The 24,606-nt window shown below is 33.9% G+C and overlaps 1 protein-coding gene across 1 annotated transcript; it reads left to right on the forward strand.

The window, feature by feature from the left end:
- The first annotated feature begins 1,342 nt into the window (after positions 1 to 1,342).
- LOC141724562 (myosin-17-like) lies at positions 1,343 to 19,371 on the forward strand. The gene is made up of 39 exons (XM_074526738.1): positions 1,343 to 1,620; positions 5,281 to 5,409; positions 6,092 to 6,235; positions 6,319 to 6,464; positions 6,555 to 6,711; positions 6,813 to 6,871; positions 8,007 to 8,166; positions 8,290 to 8,439; positions 8,522 to 8,658; positions 8,772 to 8,918; positions 9,025 to 9,126; positions 9,214 to 9,271; positions 9,354 to 9,455; positions 9,691 to 9,728; positions 9,862 to 9,988; positions 10,073 to 10,243; positions 11,397 to 11,528; positions 11,616 to 11,725; positions 11,889 to 11,949; positions 12,092 to 12,269; positions 12,770 to 12,975; positions 13,057 to 13,176; positions 13,289 to 13,387; positions 13,476 to 13,697; positions 14,453 to 14,592; positions 15,211 to 15,328; positions 15,409 to 15,459; positions 15,537 to 15,626; positions 15,775 to 15,945; positions 16,407 to 16,562; positions 16,657 to 16,863; positions 17,509 to 17,646; positions 17,723 to 17,793; positions 17,916 to 18,015; positions 18,089 to 18,145; positions 18,227 to 18,283; positions 18,384 to 18,464; positions 18,626 to 18,708; positions 18,818 to 19,371. Exons 1-39 carry the CDS (start codon positions 1,618 to 1,620, stop codon positions 18,939 to 18,941), a joined length of 4,602 nt encoding a protein of 1,533 aa, XP_074382839.1. The 5' UTR covers positions 1,343 to 1,617; the 3' UTR covers positions 18,942 to 19,371.
- Positions 19,372 to 24,606: the final 5,235 nt, after the last annotated feature.

Here is a 24,606-nt window from a genome sequence, read left to right on the forward strand (position 1 = left end):
ACCCTTTAATATTTTTATCATAATGTAATAATAATTAGTTGATTGGATTTTAAACTCTTTATATCTTAACAATCAAAAATATAAATATTTAATTAATATATAATAATATGTAATATATAATTTAAGTAAAAATTGTGAAGATTGAAAGAATTTTGAAAGTATCGAAAAATTGTAACTAAAGTTAATGAAGGTAGTATATCAAATAAAAATTTATTAGTAAATAGATCCTTATAATAACAATTAATTTGTGGACATTTATCACTTTTTAATACACAGTTTATTTTTTAAAAAAATATTATCTTTTGGTAAATAAAAAAGGACAAAATAATGATTTACGAACAATATTGCCCTTAAAGTATATAATTGTGAACATTATAATCCTCGTGGGTGATTTCAGTAAAAAAAGTTAAGAAAAGTATTAAAGTATATGAATCTCATAATTAAAGGATTAAAATATATATTTTATCACAGGATTATTTGTACATTGTTTTATATTTTAAGGATTAAGTTATAATTAAGACTATTAAATACAAATGACCATGTTTGTGGTTGTATATCAACCCACACGCATAGTTAATTTCATTACTAAATATATATCTTTAAAATAATATATTTGCTTATAAACAAAATTTAGTTTAATAGTTATGCCTATTAGAATTCAAACATTATACTTAAAATTTTATAAAAACGTACTTATAATCTTTTCACTATAAGTTATTAAAAAAAATCATCACTGCTGATACTCGGAACTATGTACTAATGCGAGTATTAAGTCTTTTTAACATGAATATATAACGGATACATTTATAATTATACAATTTGATTAAAAAACTATTAAATTTATTATTAAATTACATTAGGTACTCATATAACTCACATTTAGGAGCAATTTTCTCAAATTATAATATATACTATGGGCCAATTTAATTCACAAAAATATGCATGTTTTACTAAATAATTTTATCCATCTTAGTAACTACTTGTATATCAGAAAAAAAAAACCCAATTACAAATTTATCCATACCGACTGTATAAAATTCAGCAACTCTTGTTATACACGTCAAGCAAATTGTGAACCTGGCGTATGGTATTGTGATTGTCCATACTTGCTATAAAAGCATCAGACTATAATAATCTCTTCTCGAAACTGATGAAATTAATACTACTATATGTAACTCCTGAAATGTATTTGAATTTCAAAATCGAATATTTTTACCGTTTTCTCTATTTTTCAATTATATACAGTATTTTTTTTACTACAGTAAGAGCAGTAAAAAAATATTTACTACCTAATGACAAAATTTGTCTTAAACTAATTGTCGGGTTTAGAGTAAAGAGCCGATTATTACAGCTCCCCCACAAATTCTCAGCTGACCACCATCTATACTTACAGATAGATAAATATATATATACACAAGTTTATGTACAATCTCACAACTCATCCTGTTTTCTAGAGAGAGAAACAAATACACCTTACCAGAAACAGCCGTATTTTCATCAGCATCACCGAGTCAAGTCCGATCTGACTCACTGAGTTCAGATAATCTCTTTTTTTAACTCTTTTTCCTTGTTTGATGAGTTGAAGAATAGCAGGAGATCGATATTTCAACTCATCCAATGGTAAATATTTTATTTATTAGCTCGGTTTATTAATTTAACTGTTCCTTTGTTTGATTTTTTTGATTTTTGATTTTTCAGTTTCGTTTTTGTTTGCTGTAATTTGAAATTTTATTGTGTGATTTAAGTTTATTATGTTTAGGATGATTTTTTGACTTGTTGTGACTTAATAGAGGAAGTGTTTGTGTATTAGAACAATTTTCGGTACCCATGACTGATTACTATGAATTTGTATAATGAAATGTTCAGGAAACTGATTATTATGAATTTCTATAATGAAATGTTAAGAAAACTAATTATTATGAATTTGTATAATGAAATGTTAAGTAAACAAAACAGTCTGGTTTTGGATTGAGGAATTGTTGTGTTGATATTGTTTTACGGCACAAAGATAAGGGGTTTTTACTTATGTGACTTTTAGCTGACCAGTGCTTTGGAATGTTTAAACTCGACCTGAAGTAGAGATTGAAGTCGGAATTTTTGTATTAAGATAATTTAGGCACCTGCATTTGCTGCTATTTTATGGGGATTATGCTTATTATTATATTGTGTTGACTGAAGAAGACTTCAATTGTGAAGAAATGTTGACTTGATATTTAGTTTTACTAATGAGTGATGCCAATAGACGTTATGAGTGCTTCTTTCAGCTGATTATGTTAACTGGCTTTGTGCAATATATAAGAAGTGTAATAACATACTGTTGAACTGAAACTTAATTCTAGTTTGTTCGAGTAACAATTTCTTTATGTTTTTGCTTCCATTTTAATTTGTCTGTTTTTATCCCTGAAATGGATGGTACACTTATGATGTTTACACTACCTATGTCTGAAAGCATATTACTGAATTTGAAAAGAGCTAATAGGTTAAGAATATATCATGTTGTGTTTGTTATGGAAAATTATTATTTTTTTATTTCACCTATTTTCAAATAAGATAATGCATATTATGACGGCTTGGAGGAAGAGAATGAGATGTAGAAGCATTCATTGTAGTTGTATATATATGTTTGTTGAACAATAGTCGAATGTGTTTGTTCTTTTATTCAAGTTTAGAAGATGGAGTTGAATGAGAAATCTTGGCATATGCCTATTATCTGAAAATATTGAACAATATGTCTATCATATCTAGCATAACTGAAGGTTCTTTGCAATTAATTAAGGTACTAGTTTGTCAGTGATAATTAGATAAAAAATTGAACAGGTAGATTTGTCAAGAAAATATTGAAACTACAAACAAAAGAACCCTGTACAACTCTGGTTTCTATTTCAACAGAGCGTGTCATACTGACTTTCCAGTGAGATTATTAGACTAGTAACTCTTCCCAACTTTTTCTTAGAGTACCTGTGTTCAATAAAAAACACAGAACGTGTAGATGGTTCTAAACTTTGCTGTACATGTAGGTGAAACAGAATTTATCTGAATTTATTATTTATAACATTAAAAGTAAGATATAACTTCAAGACAGCAGTCAGCAGATATGTTAAAAATCATTAATGGCGGATGCAAGAAAGACCTATTTTCGTAACTACTACTAGATTTTTTATGATTTTATTGATAATTGCACCTCCTTTTCATATAAGATAGCCATTTTTTTTGTATAATTATTTATGAAATTTGAAGTTCATTGTACGTATATGTATACGAGTTAATTCTAGCACCATGTTATCTTTGGTTCACTTGTGTCTTGATAGTGGATATTACTTTTGTAGTGCCTTGTAAAATCATATATTGATGCGAAGACAAATATAACGTTAAAGTACCTAAGTTGGACTTGTATCTCGGCGTACATGAATTTATCCAGATACTAGATAGTGTTATGGCCTGTAACTTTCATTAAATTAGCTTAGACAAATAAGCCTAGCAATCATTAAGTAATAATACAAACATATATCTCTTCTGAATGGGTAAAATTTCTGTGGACAATATATTTTCCTCATTTGGTTGTATGGAGAATATTATTGTCTTTCTCTAGATAAAGTACAAGTATTAAATAAGGCCTAAACACATCGATCTTCAGCTTCTTCGAAAGTTATTCAGCAGATGTCTGAAAGTGCACAAATGTAGTGCATACAGGGAGCCTACACCTACGTGACATCAGAATTGAACATGATACATGATCCATGTGGCTGTGTCAGAATGATAGAATGTTAGGTTTAAATGAAAAATTCAAAGCGACCGAAGATGTTGTCTCAAGTCTATCGAATCATTATCAGCCAGTTAATGCAGCGATTTGTTGACAATTACATGAACTTCAATATAATTATGGTATAACATATAACTGATTTGTCCATATTATCATGAATGCGTATATATAATATATAAAGATAGTCGTGATATGCTCGATCGTCAGGTGTCTAGTCACTAGTTATAAACAGCCTCTTTGTAGGAAAAGTGTACATCGGGGTGATTTACTAGACCTTGCTTATGGGAAGCCTTGTCACTGATAGGACCTTTTTTCCTAACTAAGTGGAAAATTTTGAATACAATATATTACGTGATATTAATCAAATGTTTCAATACTAAAACTTATTATATAATAATAACTCAAATGCTGAACATTTCAAAGAAATCATTGCATATTGCTGATATCATACCCACTAGGGGTGAGTATCGGTCGGTGTGGGCGGTTTGGAGGGTCCAAACCGAACCGAACCGAAATTAGCGGTTTCCCTAAAGTCCAATCCGAAACCAAACCGTTATGTAAAAAAACCAAACCGGTTTGGTTTTGGTTTTAACCATTTTTTCTATACAACAGTTAAAAATTAAATTAAACTTGAACTTGTAAATAAGAATTGAAAGTTTGTATCATATTATATGATTATATTTTCTATTATAATCATGTTCAAAAAGAATATATAAAAATTATGACTTTGAGAAATTAAAAAAGGTAAGAAGACGAGAAAGATGCGACCAACTCTCATACTTTTATTGAATAAAAATAAATAAATGAAAATACAACACATACATAGATATTAATAACTTAAAATAAAATATTAAGATTAGTTCTTTTATATGTTTTAATTTACACATATGTTACAAATTATAAATTTATTATTAGTTGCACATTATTAATATATGTATATTAATATTTCATTCTTAATATGCGGTTTGGTTCGGTTATTTCGGTCAGTTTGGAGGTAAAAACCGAAGCCAAACCGAAAAAATTCGGTTTTTAAAATGTCAATCCGAAACCGAACCAAACCGTTAGTAAACCATAAAATTCGGTTTGGTCGGTTTGGATTGGGCGGTTTCGGTCGGTTTGGCTAATTTATGCTCAGCCCTAATAGCCCTAATACCCACTGCAAGTCTGCAACATTAGGACATAACCATTGAATATGTCTTTTGTTAGGGGAACTCCAAGTCATGGTTAATTACATTTCACTTGACTTGTGCAAACTGCAATGCTATATTTTCTCCCTTGTATATAACTATCAATCCTCTTTCTGAAATATAGAAACAATGATGTAGATGTAACGGTGATTGAAATATTAAATAGGTGCAGTGTGTTAATTTTCTACTAGCAGCGATTTATTTTTATATTTGACGTGGATTTGATGTGTTTATTTTTTCCTGTAGATTGTCATTGTAGAGTACCGAATGTTAAGTGGTGTAACTGTAATGAATAATATCTTTTTCCATGCCTAACGCTATAGCAATTTGCAGGCGGCCCCGGTTAACATTATTGTTGGTTCACATGTGTGGGTTGATGATCCAAAATTAGCATGGTTAGATGGAGAAGTAATCAAAATAAATGGTCAAGAGGTTCATGTGCGTACTTCACATGGAAAAACAGTGAGTACTACAAACTTTACTAGCCCATATCACATTGAAACTAAAAATACAGATGATCGGCAAGATATTTGATTGTAGTCCGTTTCATAAATATTAAGGGGATTGTGAAAAGCCTTTACTTTCATATTCACTAACCCTTCATTTTAATATCCATTTTTAAATCGTGTTCAAGTCAACTTGAGAAGTAAATCATAAGTCGAGATTCTGATATAATTTTTTTATTCCGTAATGAAACTCTGTCACAGAACTATTTAGCCTATGAAACAGTATAACCTATATGAGCAAACTTTTTGTCTGAAACTACTTTATCTTCTATTACGTACAAACATGTAAACATCTTATATTTACTCTAGAAAATGTGTTTTTTTAGAGGCATCTTTGCATACACAGTTATAAAACCAGCTTATAATGTTTTATCTTTTGAACTTGGGGGTCTACATTTACTTGCATAAAAACTATTTTATGAGTCTTTTATCAAACAAGATTTATATAAGGTAAGGTGCCCTTTTGAGGATGGTAGTAGGCTAGTAGCATAAAGATGGTCATGTGAATGGAAGCAAAGAAGTATGCCAAGGCTGATAAGATAGCTTGCTACTGATTAACCTCATATTAGACATATTATACTGTGTGGTTCAGGTAGTGATTATTATAATGAAAACTAAAAACTAGAAGCTGATTGCAGGTTGTCACAAACTTCTCGAAAGTCTTTCCTGAAGACACCGAAGCACCTCCTGGAGGTGTAGATGACATGACAAAGCTTTCATATTTGCATGAACCAGGAGTTTTGCAAAATTTGGCTGCCAGATACGAACTTAATGAAATTTATGTGAGACTAGATCCTTTCTCCTGATGTATAAAGCTGACATGATTGGGAAAGCTCATAACTTGTTTTCTATTAAATCCTAACAGACATATACAGGAAATATCTTGATTGCAATAAACCCATTTCAAAGATTGCCTCATCTATATGATACACATATGATGGACCAATACAAGGGAGCTGCATTTGGAGAGCTAAGTCCACATGTGTTTGCAGTTGCAGATGTTGCATATAGGTAGCATAAATTGATACTCTGACTTAATATGTCAATTAAATGTGCTATTCTGGCTGTACTTTACAATGATATGCTTTCCGTTTGTAATAGAGCTATGATCAATGAGGGAAAGAGCAACTCAATTCTAGTTAGTGGAGAAAGTGGTGCTGGTAAGACTGAAACAACGAAGATGCTCATGAGATATCTTGCACATCTAGGTGGTCGGTCTGGGGTGGAAGGAAGAACGGTTGAACAACAAGTTCTTGAAGTAAGAATGACGTTACATACGTATTTTTGAGTGTAAATTATTATTTTCTCATGAACTGAAGGAGGTGAAGTCTAATATGGTATATTTGATTAAATCCACAGTCAAACCCAGTACTTGAAGCATTTGGCAATGCAAAAACCGTCAGAAATAACAATTCCAGGTGTGCATTGTCTGGGTATTATATATATACCGGAAGAAAGACGTGAATGATATGTTACTTTAATAATGTGATCTACAACATATTAGAGAGATGTTATTAAATTGCAGATGTTTAGAAGTAAATCAAATCCTTGAATGGCATACATTAAATTTTGTAGTTCCAACCTTGCAATCCCCATAATCACAATATTAGAATAATAGTGTAAATACTCTGGATTCTGGAAAATCAATTACCAGTCCATCTCAAGCCGGAGTGATAATAAATGAATTGCAGCTTTGAATTACAGAAATTAATCCTTGGGCGAAAAACTTAAATTAAACATAGCAACGGCAACTTGCCCTCAGATTTGAGTACCCGGTCAATTTTCCTAAATGGACGTGAGGTTTATATCTGAAAGTATTCTGTCTCTCTCTCTCTCTCTCTCCCCCTCTCCCCCTTCTCTTTAAGTTGAATGAAAAAACTCTCCTCTACTGAAAGATTACAAATAACTCTGTCTTACATTGCAAATATTCAATCCTTCCTGCAAATTGAAAGACATGTGCCCTTCTCTATCATTAGCCACATAACACTCGTACTCAGCTATTATCTATACACTTAGATAGATTGTTCTGGATTTTTTTTCTTTTTCACAAGTATTGGAGCAATCAAAATAGGCAAACACTGCTTATAAGTAGATCTGTTAGAAAGAAATATACTTTTGGTGGCTATGCTCTGTAGGTGGCTGCAGCAGGTTTATAATGGTCTTTCTCGTACCAACCTAGCAACTAATACCATTGGTAACATGTCAAAATGTAAAAAGTAGTATTTTTCCTTCATAATGTTATGCAAAATTTGCAATGGAGAGCCTTTATGTACGCTTAAATTTGCTAAACATTTAAAAGTACATCACTCATCTGTTTATGATGGTGCACATTTAATTTAATAATTCCCTGGTCAAAAGATTTCTTAGCCATGACAATTTAAGATCATCGTCTGGTACTCCAGAATATATACCAATTATACTAAAATCAGTTCAGTAATTATTTTTGTTATGCTTGTAAGGGCAAATTATAGTAGTTATTGATAAATTTCAGATATCTATACTTGTCATTTCAGTAATCTGACTCTCTGTTTGTCCCTTTAAAACTGCACATAGTCGTTTTGGTAAGTTTGTGGAGATTCAATTTGATAAGAGTGGGAGAATATCTGGGGCAGCTATACGGACTTACTTGCTGGAGAGGTCTCGGGTTTGCCAGATTTCAAATCCAGAAAGAAATTATCACTGCTTCTATCTTCTTTGTGCTGCACCCCCTGAGGTACATTTTTCCATTTTTGTTAATATTGTGTGAGTCTGTTATGAAGCCTTTCCTTTAGGCATTCTATTGAAGGACCCTGATGTATTTTGACAACTATTTGATGTGTTTTCCTTGGATTCGCAGGACAGGGAGAAGTATAAATTGGAAAACCCTCGGTCATACCACTACTTGAATCAGTCGGATTATTATGAGCTTGATGGGGTAAATGATGCTCATGAATATCTTGCAACGAGAAGGGCTATGGATATCGTTGGAATCAGTGAGGAAGAACAGGTTTTCCCTAATGTTTTTTCTTTTAGGTGCTAATGGGCTATGTTTTCTTGTAGGATTTTTACCATCAATTGGATTCTTGCAGGAGGCCATTTTTAGGGTTGTTGCTGCAGTTCTTCATCTTGGTAATGTTGAATTTGCTAAAGGACAAGAAATTGACTCATCCGTTCTTAAGGACGAGAAGTCAAGGTTCCATCTTAATGTGACAGCAGAACTGCTTATGTGAGGCCATCTGCTTGCCTTTGTAATCTTTGGAAGCTTTTCTATATTCTATTTTGTATCTGAAATGTCTGTCTGGCTACTTAATTTATAATTTTTTTAATAATACATGGTAGGTGTGATGCCAAGAGCTTGGAAGATGCATTGATTCAGCGTGTAATGGTAACACCTGAAGAAGTCATTACAAGAACTCTTGATCCTGAATCTGCATTGGGTAGCAGGGATGCTTTGGCTAAAACTGTGTATTCTCGCTTGTTTGATTGGTACGATATTCGGCAGTGTGTATTATGGTTCCAGATACTCTGGATGTGTAGTTACATGAATCTTGTTATTTTTGGTGATAAAACTTGCATGTTCCACTGCTTCCAGGATTGTAGAAAAAATAAATCGTTCCATTGGGCAGGACCCGAACTCAAAATCGTTGATTGGAGTTCTTGATATATACGGCTTTGAAAGTTTTAAGCAGAACAGGTAACACTTTGGCAGCTCCCTTTTATAGAAAGCTACTTGCACTTTGATTTAGTTTATTAACAAGTCCTTCAACCCTGGATTATATAGTTTCGAGCAGTTCTGTATTAACTTTACTAATGAAAAGCTGCAGCAACATTTTAATCAGGTTAGTTTTCTTTTGCTCGGGTGTTCTGCATCATTCGTCTGTTACTGCCATTGTTTCCTTATTTTAAAATTTATTTCTGCAGCATGTATTTAAGATGGAACAAGAAGAGTACACAAAGGAAGAAATAGATTGGAGTTACATAGAATTTGTTGATAACCAGGATGTCTTGGATCTAATTGAGAAGGTAAAAGGAAGTTACATTGTAACTTTTCTGATGGGTATAATCTGATCATATCTTAAATTTATGTTTTAATAAAAGTTCGACCGGTGATGATGAAATTTTTGGTGCTATTGCCTGATGATGTGATGTACCTTCTTAGTTACCGCATTTGTATACTTTTGTATGAAACAGAAGCAGCAACAGTTTCATTACTCATTTGATTATCTAGTTTGAACCAATAAGTTTGAATTACATGCAGAAACCTGGAGGAATTATCGCACTTCTTGATGAAGCCTGGTAAGCATTATCATTTTCTGCTTATCTCGTCATTGTGCAATGAATATCCACATCCAGCATTATGGAGATTTTGTGTGAATATTGGTCTTGCTTCTAACTTTATTCGGTGGAATGTGTTTTTTGTGCAATGCAGCATGTTTCCCAAGTCCACTCATGAAACCTTTTCTCAGAAATTGTACCAGACATTTCCAAAAAATAAGCGCTTTATCAAACCTAAGCTGTCCCGAACTAGTTTTACCATATGCCATTATGCTGGGGAGGTAAACGCTTCGGATCTGTTTGATTATGTGCATTACCTTTAAAGTTTTACTGCTGTGCTGCTCAAATATACCTGCTTTCTCCAGGTGAATTATTTGGCTGATCTATTTCTAGACAAAAATAAAGATTATGTGGTTGCAGAACATCAAGATCTCTTAACTGCCTCTAAATGCTCGTTTGTTGCTGGTTTATTTCCACCACTTCCGGTAGAATCATCAAAGTCATCCAAATTCTCTTCAATTGGGTCTCGTTTTAAGGTAATGTTGCCTACTTCTACCCTCATGTTTGATGGAAGGACACATGTTTGTTAGAAACCGGTCACCGGTGTCTTATAAAATAGAGTAACTCCGAGTCTGAGCTCATGCTCATAGCAGGTGTTGACAACTCTTATCATCGTCACTTTGGAATTTTCCCAAATCTCTTAATCCCCTGTCCCCTCTTTATTTGCATTTATATTTTCAAGTGCTTCGGTCACATATTTACACTTTTTCCAACCTTGTACCACATCTCTTTTTGTTCCCCCTCCCTTCCCCTCCCCCCTCTTTATTTGCATTTATGTTTACAAGTGCTTCGGTCTCAGATTTACCCTATTTCTATCCCTGTACTTGCTTGAACATCAATCATTGATCCGCATCATCAATCATAAAGCAACTCTCAGCATTTTTTGATAACCATCACGAATATATGTGCTTCCAGTCACATCATTCTGGTTAAAGTTTGTAGTGAGAGTAAGTGCACATGAAACTGTTATAGGCAAAAACATTGAGAAGTCAAGAAATTATAAATAACAGGCCCTTAATGTGGAAGATATTCTTGGTCCAGGACTATAAGTTTTCAAAGGATTTGATGCCAACTAGATTAGATGATTCTATTTTGAATTCGACTTTATGGTGGGTCTGTTACAAGCTGCTGCTGCTACTCAATAAGTCTGCATGCCCAGTAACCTTCCGTACAATCCATTTTGTTGAATCTCGGGGTACCTATATCATGTTAAAAGTAGAGAGGCTACTTAACTAATTATAGTCTTGTAGAAGATTATGCAACTTATCGAGTTAAAGTAGTACTGCGATGTGCATGATTAAATTTCTGAAGTTCTGAATGGTATATCGACTGTGAAAGCCTGACCTCCTATACATGTTGTCATCCCTAGTTATAAGATGGAACTTGAAAGTAGCTTCTTGTCTGGGACATTCTAGTGTTCTGCTTCTGTATACAATCAAGAACAACATTTTTTGATAAGGCTGGGGTAGGATTGGGTTCTGAACCGTAGAAAATTATAGGGAGGAGTATTACCAATCCCTAGTCTTATCTTTGTCATTTAGTTAAATTTCTGTATGCCATCATCGACTCAATAACTTTGGATACTGGGGACTATTCTGACTACCTAGATGTATGTTTTCTTGAGTGCAGCTTCAATTGCAGTCTTTAATGGAAACCTTGAGTACAACAGAGCCTCATTACATCAGATGTGTGAAACCTAACAATGTACTCAAGCCTGCTATCTTTGAGAACCTCAATGTTATTCAACAATTGCGTTGTGGTGTAAGTACCCGAGCTTAACAATGTACTCAAGCCTGCTATCTTTGAGAACATGCAAACTGCTAAATTTCAAATTTTACTTTTGTGTAGGGAGTGCTGGAGGCAATTAGGATTAGTTGTGCTGGTTATCCTACTAGAAGAACATTTTACGAATTTCTTCTTCGCTTTGGTCTTCTTGCTCCAGAAGTTCTGGAGGGAAAGTAAGTCCTTTTTCACATTGGTTTATCGGAAAAAAGATGAACAGGAATGCATTTGAGTTATTTATATATGACATTTTGTTGCTCTTACATCTTATGATGACCCTTATCTCTGTTCAATTATCCCCTTCTACAAGATCATATCTAATGGATACTTATTGTGTAGCTATGATGATAAAGTTGCATGCCAGATGATTTTGGACAAAATGGGTTTAAAAGGCTATCAGGTTCGGACATTGGTTAACATATATTATTACTGGTCGGCAGTAATAATTACGAGTTTACCATTGAATTAATATTTTTTGGATTATTAATGGTGGTTTAAGAAATAGTGGAGTAATAAGTTGTTCTGAATATTCCACTTGACAGATAGGTAAGACAAAGGTTTTTCTTCGAGCTGGTCAGATGGCAGAGCTGGATGCAAGAAGAACAGAGGTTCTTGGAAATGCAGCTAAAATCATTCAAAGGCAAATTCGGACTTACATTGCCCGAAAGGAGTTTATATCATTACGCAAAGCTGCTGTCCAGTTGCAGTCATGTTGGCGAGGTATCAGATGTAGTTCCTTTAATATTACACTGCAAGTAACGAGAGCTGTCTCACTGATGTCTCATTTCTCATAGAATATTTAAGGTCTTATCCAATTTCAAATTATAATATCTAGAAACAGTTGCGAGCTTTGCTGGCTTGAAGCTATTAGAACATTGAGATTGTCTTTCACGGTGAATCATTTGGGACTCTATTAGCTACGTATGCAATTTAAGCAAATTTAACTAATGACTTTATGTTGAGAAAATGTGTATCAAGCCCATAGTACACAAATGGAATTTCCATACGATGGCCGCATATGCATATATAAAAGCTAAAGTGAATATCCAATATAACACATTAGACCATCAGATTTATTAGGATGGTCACAGAAATAAACAGAGGATAAAGCCAATTAAAATTAGTTATGTTGCCTAAGTTTAATTTATATTCATTCTATCTTGATGCTAAATATAAAAATCTCCAATTTCTCTATGTTTCTCTATCCCTCCTTTCGTTAGGTTTATCGGCTTGCAAGCTATATGAGCAGTTGCGACGCGAAGCAGCAGCTCTACGAATCCAGAAGAATTTCCGAAGTCATGTATCTAGGACATCTTACTTAGCAGTTCAGAAGGCTGCAGTTACGTTGCAGGCAGGTTTAAGGACCATGAAAGCTCGTGATGAATTCAGATACAGAAGGCAAAGCAAAGCGGCAATTGCTATACAGGTTCCGTTCTAAAGCCGTGTTGTGTCTGGTAACTGTGCCAAAGAAAAATGATTAATCCATTAACTATCTGGTTGCATGCAGGCTTATTATCGTTATCATAGAGCATACTCTTACTACAAAAGTCTTCAGAAGGCTGCCATTGTCACTCAGTGTGGCTGGAGGCAAAGGGTTGCTAGGAAAGAGCTGCGATCACTCAAAATGGTTTCATATATATATGCATATTCTTTTTCTTTAATCAAAAGTCAAAATCTATGCATAATGGAACTACTTTAAGGTAAAATAATTAGTTAGTAATACATGTATAATTGTTTAGGCTGCAAGAGAAACAGGAGCACTTAAAGAAGCAAAAGATAAGCTAGAAAAGCGCGTGGAGGAACTTACATGGCGATTGCAGCTGGAAAAACGTTTAAGGGTAATTTATTTCACAGTTTAATGTATTTTTCACTTTTAAGTGTAAATGTGCTGCACTTTAACACCATATTTCTAATTGTTGGGTGCAGACTGAGATGGAAGAGACAAAAGCCCAAGAAATTGCAAAATTGCAGGAAGCTTTACGTGCATCGCAAATACAAATGGAAGAAGCCAAGTCTAAAGCAATTCAAGAGCAGGAGGCAGCGCGAAAAGCTATTGAAGAAGCTCTTCCGGTCGTTAAGGAAACGCCTGTTATAGTTCAGGACACAGAAAAACTTAATGCATTAACTGCTGAGGTCGATAGTTTGAAGGTTGGTACTTTTAGTAACTTGGATTGCCTAGTCATTACAAATGGACGAAAGGTCTTGCCAATCACTTCTGCATTATATTATTTTTACAAAGAGATACTGTGGAGTAACCCGAGAATTTTTTGTGTTAGATGGTTGCGGTAGTTATATAGTGCATACCTTTTGAGTTTTTCCTTCCTCTTAAGAGACCACTTTGCAATATCCTTCCCAGGGATATATGGTTGATTCAATGGGGTTTATAGGTACTTGGTACTCTGTGGTAGAGATTAAGCTTGTCGTAGGTATCTGACCTGCTAAAGAACACTTTAGGATCAAGAAATTCACAAATTTTCCAACCTAATGCTTTTAGGTCATGTTTTTGCAGTAACATATATTCCTGAATTTTGTGAAAAATGAGAAGAAAAATTTGTGTGTTTGATAACTTGAACACGTACCCCAACCGTAATTATATTCCAAATTTACAAAGGCTTTGCTTATGTCGGATCTGTGAGAAGTTGGAATCACAAAATACTTGTTTTCCTGTAACCTATTAAAGGATTTTATTACTACTCATCATCTTTACACTTGCAATCTGTTGATAATTATGGTGTGAGCTATAATTTTGGCTTAGTATAAGATATTTAGGCGTTTAATTACCTTGGCTGCTGTCTGCGTTTGTTTTGCTTATCAATCAATAATTATTAGCCATTAGAACAAAATCTAATAAATAAGATGGAGTATACTTCTGGGTCCATTAGCTAAATACAAAAATTGTACAGGTTTTACTACTTTCAGAAAGACAATCTGCAGAAGAGGTTAGGAAGGCTCGAACAAACGCCGAAGTTCAAAATGCCGTGCTGGTTCAAAAACTTGAAGATGCAGATCGAAAAGTAGATCAGCTTCAAACTTCTGTACAGAGGTTCGTCTGGATAGAATTATGGATCAGAACTAATTGTTCTGATGTAATATTGGTACCAGCTATATATATTAACTGTGCCATCGACCCATCTAAATAGATTTGGTAGTGATAACCTAATACACTTGTTTTAGAACATGTACAAGTGCATTATTAGTTATTGCTGTGATCTCGCTAGTCACTACTTAGAAAGTAGTAGTTTCCAAAATATTGAAAAACCAGTGGTCAGCTTCATATAATCATATGGTTTATCCCATATATAGTAGTCTTCTACAAATTCATACCTAAGCATCTTTCTTCCATCCTTCTTCAATAGGGTTGGTTGTCTCCACTCACATTTATTAGCACCTCTCCATCTCTCTCTCACACACGCACCCGCTTACACGTGCACACCAACAGATCCATATTTTGTATAACAAGGTTTAGGGGGGAGGTGTGACGAGGTTTTACCCTTACTTTTCTGCACTGACGCACCTCTACCACTAGGCTATTCCTGCACTTTTAGATTTTTGTAAATATCAAATTGAAGTAATAAAATTCTAGTAGTTTTAACATATTCCTCATTAGGATCTCTCATTTTAACTGTTGGAATTTGTTAAAATCTCAAACTATCTCTCTCAGGCTCGAAGAGAAACTTTCAAATTCTGAGTCAGAAAATCAGGTACTCCGTCAACAAGCACTGGCAATGTCACCTACTGGAAAATCAATTTCTGCAAGGCCAAGAACAACAATTATTCAGGTATTAAAGACTATTGAGTAAAGATAAGGCCTTCATGACCAATTAAATTGCTTCTAAGTGTTTCCTTGTAAACATTACAGAGAAATCAACAGAATGGGAATGTTACTAACGGAGAAACGAAGCTTTCACTAGTAAGAATTCGCTATTACACTTGCTGTAATGGGGATTACATTATAGTTTAATGAATTTTGTGTTATGATCTGTTTAGAATCCGCTTGAGATGACTCCAGCAAAATCAAATTCTCGTGAGCCTGAACTCGAGGAAACACCACAGAAATCTCTCAATGAAAAGCAGCAGGTAACTGTTAAATATTTGGAATCCATACATCATTTATATGATTGCTAATTGCTAATCGCTACTAAGTTAACAACCATTTTAGTATTTTAAAAGTAAGCTTTTATTTACTATTTAACATTGTTTTCTGCTATCTCCAAATTTTTATCAGGAGAACCAGGATATGCTGATCAAGTGCATTTCTCAAGACATAGGATTTTCTGGAGGCAAGCCAATCGCTGCATGTGTTATTTACAAATGCCTTCTTCACTGGAGGTCTTTTGAGGTTGAAAGAACTAGTGTATTTGATCGCATCATCCAGACAATAGCCTCATCCATAGAGGTAGTAAATAATATTTCAAATATGTTCTCATTTGGCTGACCCTAAAAGAAGTTTCCTATTATCATTTTCTTGGAAAATTTAACTGATAACTTATAGCTCATTGGTTGATAAGAATAATTTAATGTCAAGTAGTATACTTTACATATGGATGATGATTATCAAATGCCAACTTTTAGAAAGTGCGCATACCCCTACTTAACTTAGAAGCTAATAACAAATAAGTTTTTCTGACTTATTTTCCAAACATAACAAGGTTCAGTGACTTTGGACTTATCAGTGATTGGCACACCTAAAGGCCCACTTAAAGGCCTAAACAAACACGCGAGACAGACAAGTTGGTACCTGTTCTAGGGTTTTTGGCTTAATTATGTTCTTTAGAAATCTTATAACTACATGCCTACATATATATATGTGTGTAGACATATGCATATGTATATGACTGTGTGAACTGCTTTTTGAAGGTCCCGGACAATAATGATGTTCTGGCATACTGGTTATGTAATACATCGACATTGTTGACACTGCTACAACACACGCTCAAAGCAAGTGGAGCAGCCAGCTTGACTCCACAACGGCGGAGATCTTCCTCGGCTTCTCTTTTCGGAAGAATGTCCCAGGTATGAGTCACTAATCTTTTGTATGTTGTTTTTTAAATTTACCTCGATTCTTATTCACCTTTTTTTCTGCATCCAAAATGTATTTGTAATTTAGGGGCTGCGAGGTTCACCGCAGAGTGCTGGACTCCCATTTCTCAATGGTCGAGTGCTTGGTAGACTGGACGATTTACGTCAAGTAGAGGCGAAATATCCAGCTTTACTGTTCAAGCAACAACTTACTGCCTTCCTCGAGAAAATATATGGAATGATAAGAGACAATCTAAAGAAAGAGATTTCTCCGCTGCTTGGATTATGTATACAGGTACGCTGTCCATTCTTCATAAATGCCCATTCCAGTAGTTATCGGTCCTCTAAATGAAGTAACATAGAAAAATTGAAAGACACCGCTATCTTTTTTCTTAAAAATTGAGGTATTTGAGAGTAGCTCTCTAGATATTTACTTCACTGTAATGGTTTTGCAACCTTTTTACTAAGCTTGCAATTTCCATCCCGGATGTATTGATTATCAGTTTATCACATGCATATAAGCAAGAGTGCGATATATATTCAGTCTTCAGTTTCACTTTTTCATGATAAAATTAAGCTTTACTCGTTCCTGTATGTAAAAGTAGAAGTTCAACTCTTATCAATTCTTTTGGTTCGATTAATGGTTGGCCTTTCTTAATTTTTCTTTTCATTTTTTTAAAGTTTTGGCTGAAGTCCTTAAGTCAGTGAAACCGGTTCATGTTTGTGCGCTATAAAAATCATGTAATTGTGGTTCTTTCATAGATGAATCATGATATCTGTATTTTGCACGGGAATTTTACTGTAAGATTTAAAGCATGTGCTTTTAACAGAGAACACCACATTTGCTTAAAGGGTGAACAAGGAAGCATAACTCACGTTCAAACCCCGATGCCCCAATAAATCAATTTTCATATTTTAGTTCTTTGTCCTTTCATTTCAGGCACCGAGGACCTCCCGTGGAAGCTTGGTGAAAGGTCGTGCATCAGCTAATGCAGTTGCCCAACAAGCTCTTATTGCTCACTGGCAGAGCATTGTTAAAAGTCTAAATAATTATTTGCAGACAATGAAAGCAAACTATGTATGTTCTTCAGTTAATTATTTTCTAACTCTTCATGGTACGTGTTATGTATTCTTATCATTTTGATTCATTACAGGTTCCCCCCTTCTTGGTTCGCAAAGTGTTCACTCAAATATTTTCATTTATTAATGTTCAGCTATTCAACAGGTATCAGTTAAAACATGGTACTTTCATTTATTAAATTAGGGACAGCGGTGTAGTTCATGTGTTTTAATAACCTGTCAGCTTAAGTTTCAATTATCTCTGAAAATCAAACCTTTTTTTGGCAGTCTCCTTCTGCGACGTGAATGTTGCTCATTCAGTAACGGGGAATATGTTAAATCAGGCCTGGCGGAGTTAGAACAATGGTGTTGCTATGCCAATGAGGATGTAAGAATTGTCTACAACTAGAATACTGCCTTCAGTCATTTTACGTCTCTTGTAAACATCTCTTGATTTTCAGTATGCAGGCACAGCTTGGGATGAATTGAAACATATAAGACAAGCAGTTGGTTTCCTTGTAAGATCAAATTTATTCTTCTTGCTAATAATACTGACCTGATTTTATCTTATCCATATCTCAATTTCCCCATCAATGTAGGTCATACATCAAAAGCCTAAGAAGACCTTAAATGAGATAACAAATGAACTGTGTCCTGTAAGTGATTTGCTTGCACAATTTATTTGTTATCGGACCTTTTAACTAATACTTAAATTCTTTATTGAATTCTTCCTCTGTTTGCATGTTACTGGTTCAGGTACTAAGCATACAGCAGTTGTACCGAATTAGTACGATGTATTGGGACGACAAATATGGCACCCATAGTGTCTCTTCCGATGTAAGTTGATTTTTAATAGCATTGGTTCCTGGGAATTTGTTGGGCTGTAGCTCATTTTAGTGTAGCCAACTTCGTTTACCTCTATCCATGTGTTCTGTTTTTTCGTGTAATGAGGTAAATTCTTGCCCTGTAGTAAACTCTAGTTTACTTGATAAATGTAGGTTATTTCAAATATGAGAGTTCTGATGACAGAAGACTCGAACAATGCAGTCAGTAGTTCGTTTTTGTTAGATGATGACTCCAGGTAATATTTCAAGTACAGTTGATGTATTATAGCCTTGGACTGTTCCAGTTGGATGGGAACTTTTATCTTTCTAATACTCTCCAACTTCCGGTGTTCTCTAATACTGCAGCATTCCCTTCTCTGTCGATGACATATCCAAGTCGATGCAACAAGTAGATCTAGCAGATATTGAACCTCCACCATTGATCCGTGAAAATTCTGGATTTGTCTTCTTGCATCAACGCTCTGAATGATGATCAAAACATTCCATACTCTGAATCTCTTTAGAGACTCGGCTGTGGAGAATCTGCACATATCTATGTGCAAAAATTTGTGCATATAGATTTATAGTCCTTTTCATTTGTATTATACATCTTTCTTTCTTCCCTGACTATATGCCTTTTGTCCAGTGTCAGGGATTCTATTCATTTTTTGCACCCCTTCATGTGGGTACACGAGGGTGGTATTAATTAGAAGGCCATGTGGCTATCAGCGTGATGATTTCCTAGTATAGAAACATGCATAAGTTTTCAGGAAGTTCTGTGAACAGTTGCATATGGTTTTATTTTCGCTACGGGCTATGGGGCCCTATTGTTTGTTCTTTTTATATGTAATTTGTGATTGGGGCTTGTAAATTGAATGCCAGTTATATCTATAGTTCTATATATGTATTTTGGGATTGAATTAGAATGAAAAGCGGTACACTGTAAAGTGTCTGTGATACTCTCTATAAGCTTTGACTTGAAATGCTTAGGAAAAAGCATACCGTTATAGTAATGAGAGTTTTTGTTTGCTGAAACTTTCAGCCATCTGTTAAGAACGGGAGATATTATGTTAGATATTTTAGTGTAATTGAATTAACTAGTTGACTAATGTGATTGTAATATTTCATCAAACAAGTCAGGAGAGTGTGGAGTGCATGCGTGTTTGAGTTTATTATGATTTTTGGTATTGACGGGGGTTCGTGTTATGTGAAAAGACATGTATTTTAGGCACAACTGCATACCTCAAAGGATGTGTCTTAGAACATGTCTTTTGGACATGTTTGTGTCTTAGGACATGTGTTTTGGACATATATGGATGTGTCTTAGGACATGTCTTTTGGACATGTATGGACGTGTCTTAGCACATGTCTTCTGGATACCTATATAATACTTGCAACAAATTTGATCATTAAGATAGAAAAAATAAAAGGTTGGTTGAATTCACACAAAATACATCATTCTTTGTTCTTATATTCTGATTTTATCCGGTTGAAAAGTTTGGATAACCACCAAATTATTTCAATCTGAAATTGTTTGTCAAGACTTCAGAATAATCCAAATTATCCTCCATTTTTATACAACAAAGATTGAAACAAATTTGTTTTTTGAAGATGGCGAATAACGAATCTGTAAAAGACATGACTAGTAAGTTTGCAAAACTAGACAAGTTTGAGGGATATGACTTTAGAAGATGGTAAAAGAATATGCATTTCTTGTTAACCACATTAAAAGTTGTGTACATTTTGAGTACTCTAATGCCAGAAATGATTGAAGAGGAAACTGTAGAATAGACTAGAAGACGCTGCAAATGGGAGAATGATGACTACATCTATCGGGGTCACATCTTGAACGCATTAGGAAACAGATGGATCTTCAAAAGAAAAATGAAAGTGGACGGTACCATAGAAAAATTTAAAGCTAGATTGGTTATACAAGGTTTTAGACAAAAAGAAGGTATTGATTACTTTGATACTTATGCTCCTGTTGCTAGGATTTCTACTATCAGGTTGTTGATAGCACTTGCATCTATACACAAACTTGTAATTCATCAGATGGATGTAAAAACTGTATTCTTGAATGGTGAATTAGATGAGGAGATTTATATGAAACAACCAGAAGGGTTTGTTATGCCTGGTAGTGAGCACAATGTGTGTAAATTGAAGAAATCTTTGTATGGTCTTAAACAAGCACCAAAAGATTGGCATCAAAAATTTGATAGTGTGATTTTGTCTAATGGTTTTCTTCTTAACCAAGCAGACAAATGTGTATATAGCAAGTTTGATGCTTCTAGTAAAGGAGTTATAATTTGCTTATACGTAGATGATATGTTGATTTTTGGTACTGACCAAAATCAAGTGGATAAAACCAAGAAATGTTTGTCATCTAATTTTGACATGAAAGACTTGGGAGAGGCTGAGGTGATTCTTGGTATAAAGATCAAGCATACGGAAAATAGTATTTCAATTTCTCAATCTCATTATATTGAGAAGATTCTGAAAAGATTTAACTTTAATAATTGTTCTCCAGTTAGCACTCCTATTGATCCTAGTCTTAAGCTAGTATCTAGTAAAGGAGTTGTAGTATCTCAACTTGAATTCTCAAGAGCGATTGGTAGCCTCATGTATGCCATGATAAGCACTAGGCCAAATATAGCCTATATTGTTGGTAAGCTTAGTAGGTTTACTAGCAAACTAAGTTCACATCATTGGCAAGCTTTAAGCCGAGTGTTCAAGTACTTAAAAGGAACTACGGATTATGATTTGACTTATACTGGATTTCCTTCGATTCTTGAAGGTCATTCGGATGCAAGTTGAATTTGTGATAAAGAAGATCATTCTTCCACGAGTGGTTAGGTATTCCTTCTTGGGGGAGGTGCTATTTCTTGGGCATAAAAAAAACAGAGTTGCATTAATAACTCAACAATGGAATCTGAGTTTGTAGCATTATCAGCTGCTGATAGAGAAGCTGAATGGCTAAGAAATCTGATTTATGAAATTCCATTGTGGCCTAAACCGATATCTCCCATATCTATCAGATGTGATAGTGAGTTTGCCTTGGCTAATGCTTATAGAGAAGTGTACAAAGGTAAGTCTAGACACTTAGGTGTTAGACACAGTATGATTCGAGAGTTTATCATGCATGGTGTTATATCAGTGGAGTTTATAAGAACTCAACATAATTTAGTCGATCATTTGACCAAAGGGTTGAGAAGAGATCTTGTGTACAAATCGGCTGTAGGGGTGGGATTAAAGTCCATCTAAAATTTCTCATGTTGAGATACCCAATTCCCATATAATATGACATTAGATGTTGAATTTAATGCGAAAAGCTTAACATCTAGAGATTGGAACACATTAATAGTATCATCCCAAGGTATGTGTTCAGACCTGCAAGTTGAAGAGGTTGAAGTTTATCTTCTTAATAATTTTTTTGAAAAATTGCATATGCAGGTGCATGAATAAAAGAGTTACCTATGTGAGCATGAAGTTTAGCCGTTTCAAGAAGTTAGGACTTGACTTTATTATGCTTATGAAGGATTAGGACACAAGGCTAGTAAAAGATAGTGTCAAATGAGAACATTCGAGAATGTAAATTTATGTGTATATTATCTTCATGTATTCATTATGAATAACAGAGGTTCAATCAGTTGTGATACCTGGATATTCGAATATCCGGAATGTGTAATATACTAATATGAAATTCAATCGTCATGATATTTTATTTATGCATAAATTTGTTGTTTGTTGTGTTTTTGTTTAGTTAATCATGGATTACGCTAAAATGGGGGAGAATTGTTAGATATTTTAGTGTAATTGGATTAACAGTTGACTAATGTGATTGTAATATTTCATCAAACAAGTCGGGAGAGTGCTTGTTTGAGTTTATTATGATTTTCGGTATTGACGGGGGTTCGTGTTATGTGAAAAGACATGTCTTTTAGACACAACCGCATATCTCAAATGATGTGTCTTAGGACATGTCTTTTGGACATGTTTGTGTCTTAGGACATATGTTTTGGACATGTATGGATGTGTCTTAGAACATGTCTTTTGGACATGTATGGACGTGTCTTAGGAAATGTCTTTTGGACACCTATATAATACTTGCAACAAATTTGGTCATTAAGATAGAAAAATAAAAGGTTGGTTGTTGAATTCATACAAAATATATCATTCTCTATTCTTATATTCTGATTTTATCCGGTTAAAAAGTTTGGATAACCATCAAACTATTTCAATCTAAAATTGTTTGTCAAGACTTCATAATAATTCAAGTTATCCTCCATTTTTATACAACATGTTACGATCTTGAGAGTCTAGACAGTCTTAATTTTTGGACCAGGAACGGTTTGTTTTGTAACTTATAACTTCTAAAGTCCGAATATGCAAAGTTGCTTAACCATGAACACTGCAAAATGATGTGTAAGATAATTAATAGGATGTGAAGAACTGCAAATATACTAACCATAAGAACACAGCACAGATGCCACAAATGGTGATTAGCAATGTGAAGAAAAATTGATGCTGTAATTCGCCACTGAAATGGCGAAGAACAATTTTTTTTAAGAAATTAACAAAAAATCCTTGTTTTCCATTTCTAATGTTAAACAGGCTAATTGTTCATCAATATACGAAGTCAGCTTTTTTTAAAGCATGTAAAATGATGTCTTCTCGTTTCTGTAGGTCACAGAATCTCCTGCCTGCCAAGCGACCACAACCTGCTAACCAAAAGCAAATACAAACAAAGAAGCCCTATTCCTGCTAACCAAAACGCAAATACAGACAAAGAAGCCTATTCGTCATTTTTAATATGGATTAAACATAGATAACTAGTTTTAAATAGTCCATCACTACTAATTTTGATCGAAAATAAATTTTAATAACTAATCGCCTATTATTCTAATAATTGTCAATACTTTAGAAAAAAATACAAGATATATATAATTTTACGCGTAGTCTTTTTTAGGGAAATATTTAAAATTATCAAAAATAAATTTTAATAACTAATCACCTATTATTTTAAGAAATGTCAATAATTTAGAAAAAATACAAAGACATATATAATTTTACGCGTAGTCTTTTTTAGGAAAATATTTAGAACAAAACAACTACAACTGAAAAAGTCAAACTCGAATACTCAGAGTCAAACTCGGATTTTGATTGTTTTTTCACAAAATTATTTGGTAACCGGATTACTCTGAAATCGGATCGGACTAAAGGCAAAAAACGAGTACTCTGTAGTGTTACCGACTTTTATAACACTGGTTATAACTCAGACTGCTGACCAGGTTTAAAAATTCAACTTACAACTAGGGCTCGGTTGAGTTAGAGTTGAGTTGATCGGGATGCAAACGTCTTTTTCACGTAATTGTGAAAAACTTCCATTATTGTGTTACATGTTAAGTGAAGGTATAAGCACGCATTGTAAATCCAACTAAAAAATGTATCAGCATACCAAACACTTAATCTTTTTAGGGGAAATAAATAAAATTTATGATAAACATTTTAACAATATGCAACTATATTTACCGTGTTATATAAATTCAGGATCCGAATATAATTATATAACCAAAGATATGTATGAATATACAAGTAAAGTTGGATTAAAGCGTTCCCATTGATCTTAAACAAAATGACATTATTTATAACTACCTTAGTTGATGATTATTCGCAACGTTTTCAGATTTGCTTCTCTAAATATTTCCGGACATATATGTATATTATTCGGTTCGACTCTATTATTCAGGTTTTCTTCTAACTTCAAGTAGAACTTTATAAGGTTGATTGTATAAATTATATAGTTTCAAGCATTTGCAAGGTAGTTTCAAGCATTTGCAAGGTGAGGAGTAAAACTGCTAATATTATAAGTTATATACTGAAATTATTAGCATATAAATATTTTTTTAGGTTTTTTTGTTAGGGATGTATTGGAATTGAAATGGGCCGGGGTGTAATAAATTTAAAATGGGCTGGCCTTAATAAAAAATCGGACCGAGTTGATTTAGGATTTTAAATAGGTAAAATTCCAATTATAAACGGTCCAAGTAAAAAATAACCCAACTAACCCATGATTTAAATGGCTCACTTTGGGGTCGAGTTAGATCGGGTTTTGCTGGTTAACCCATTTGCAGCCCTATCTACAACTATACAAAATG

Source organism: Apium graveolens, chromosome 5 (genome assembly GCF_009905375.1).
Source record: "Apium graveolens cultivar Ventura chromosome 5, ASM990537v1, whole genome shotgun sequence".
Lineage (NCBI taxonomy): Eukaryota > Viridiplantae > Streptophyta > Magnoliopsida > Apiales > Apiaceae > Apium > Apium graveolens.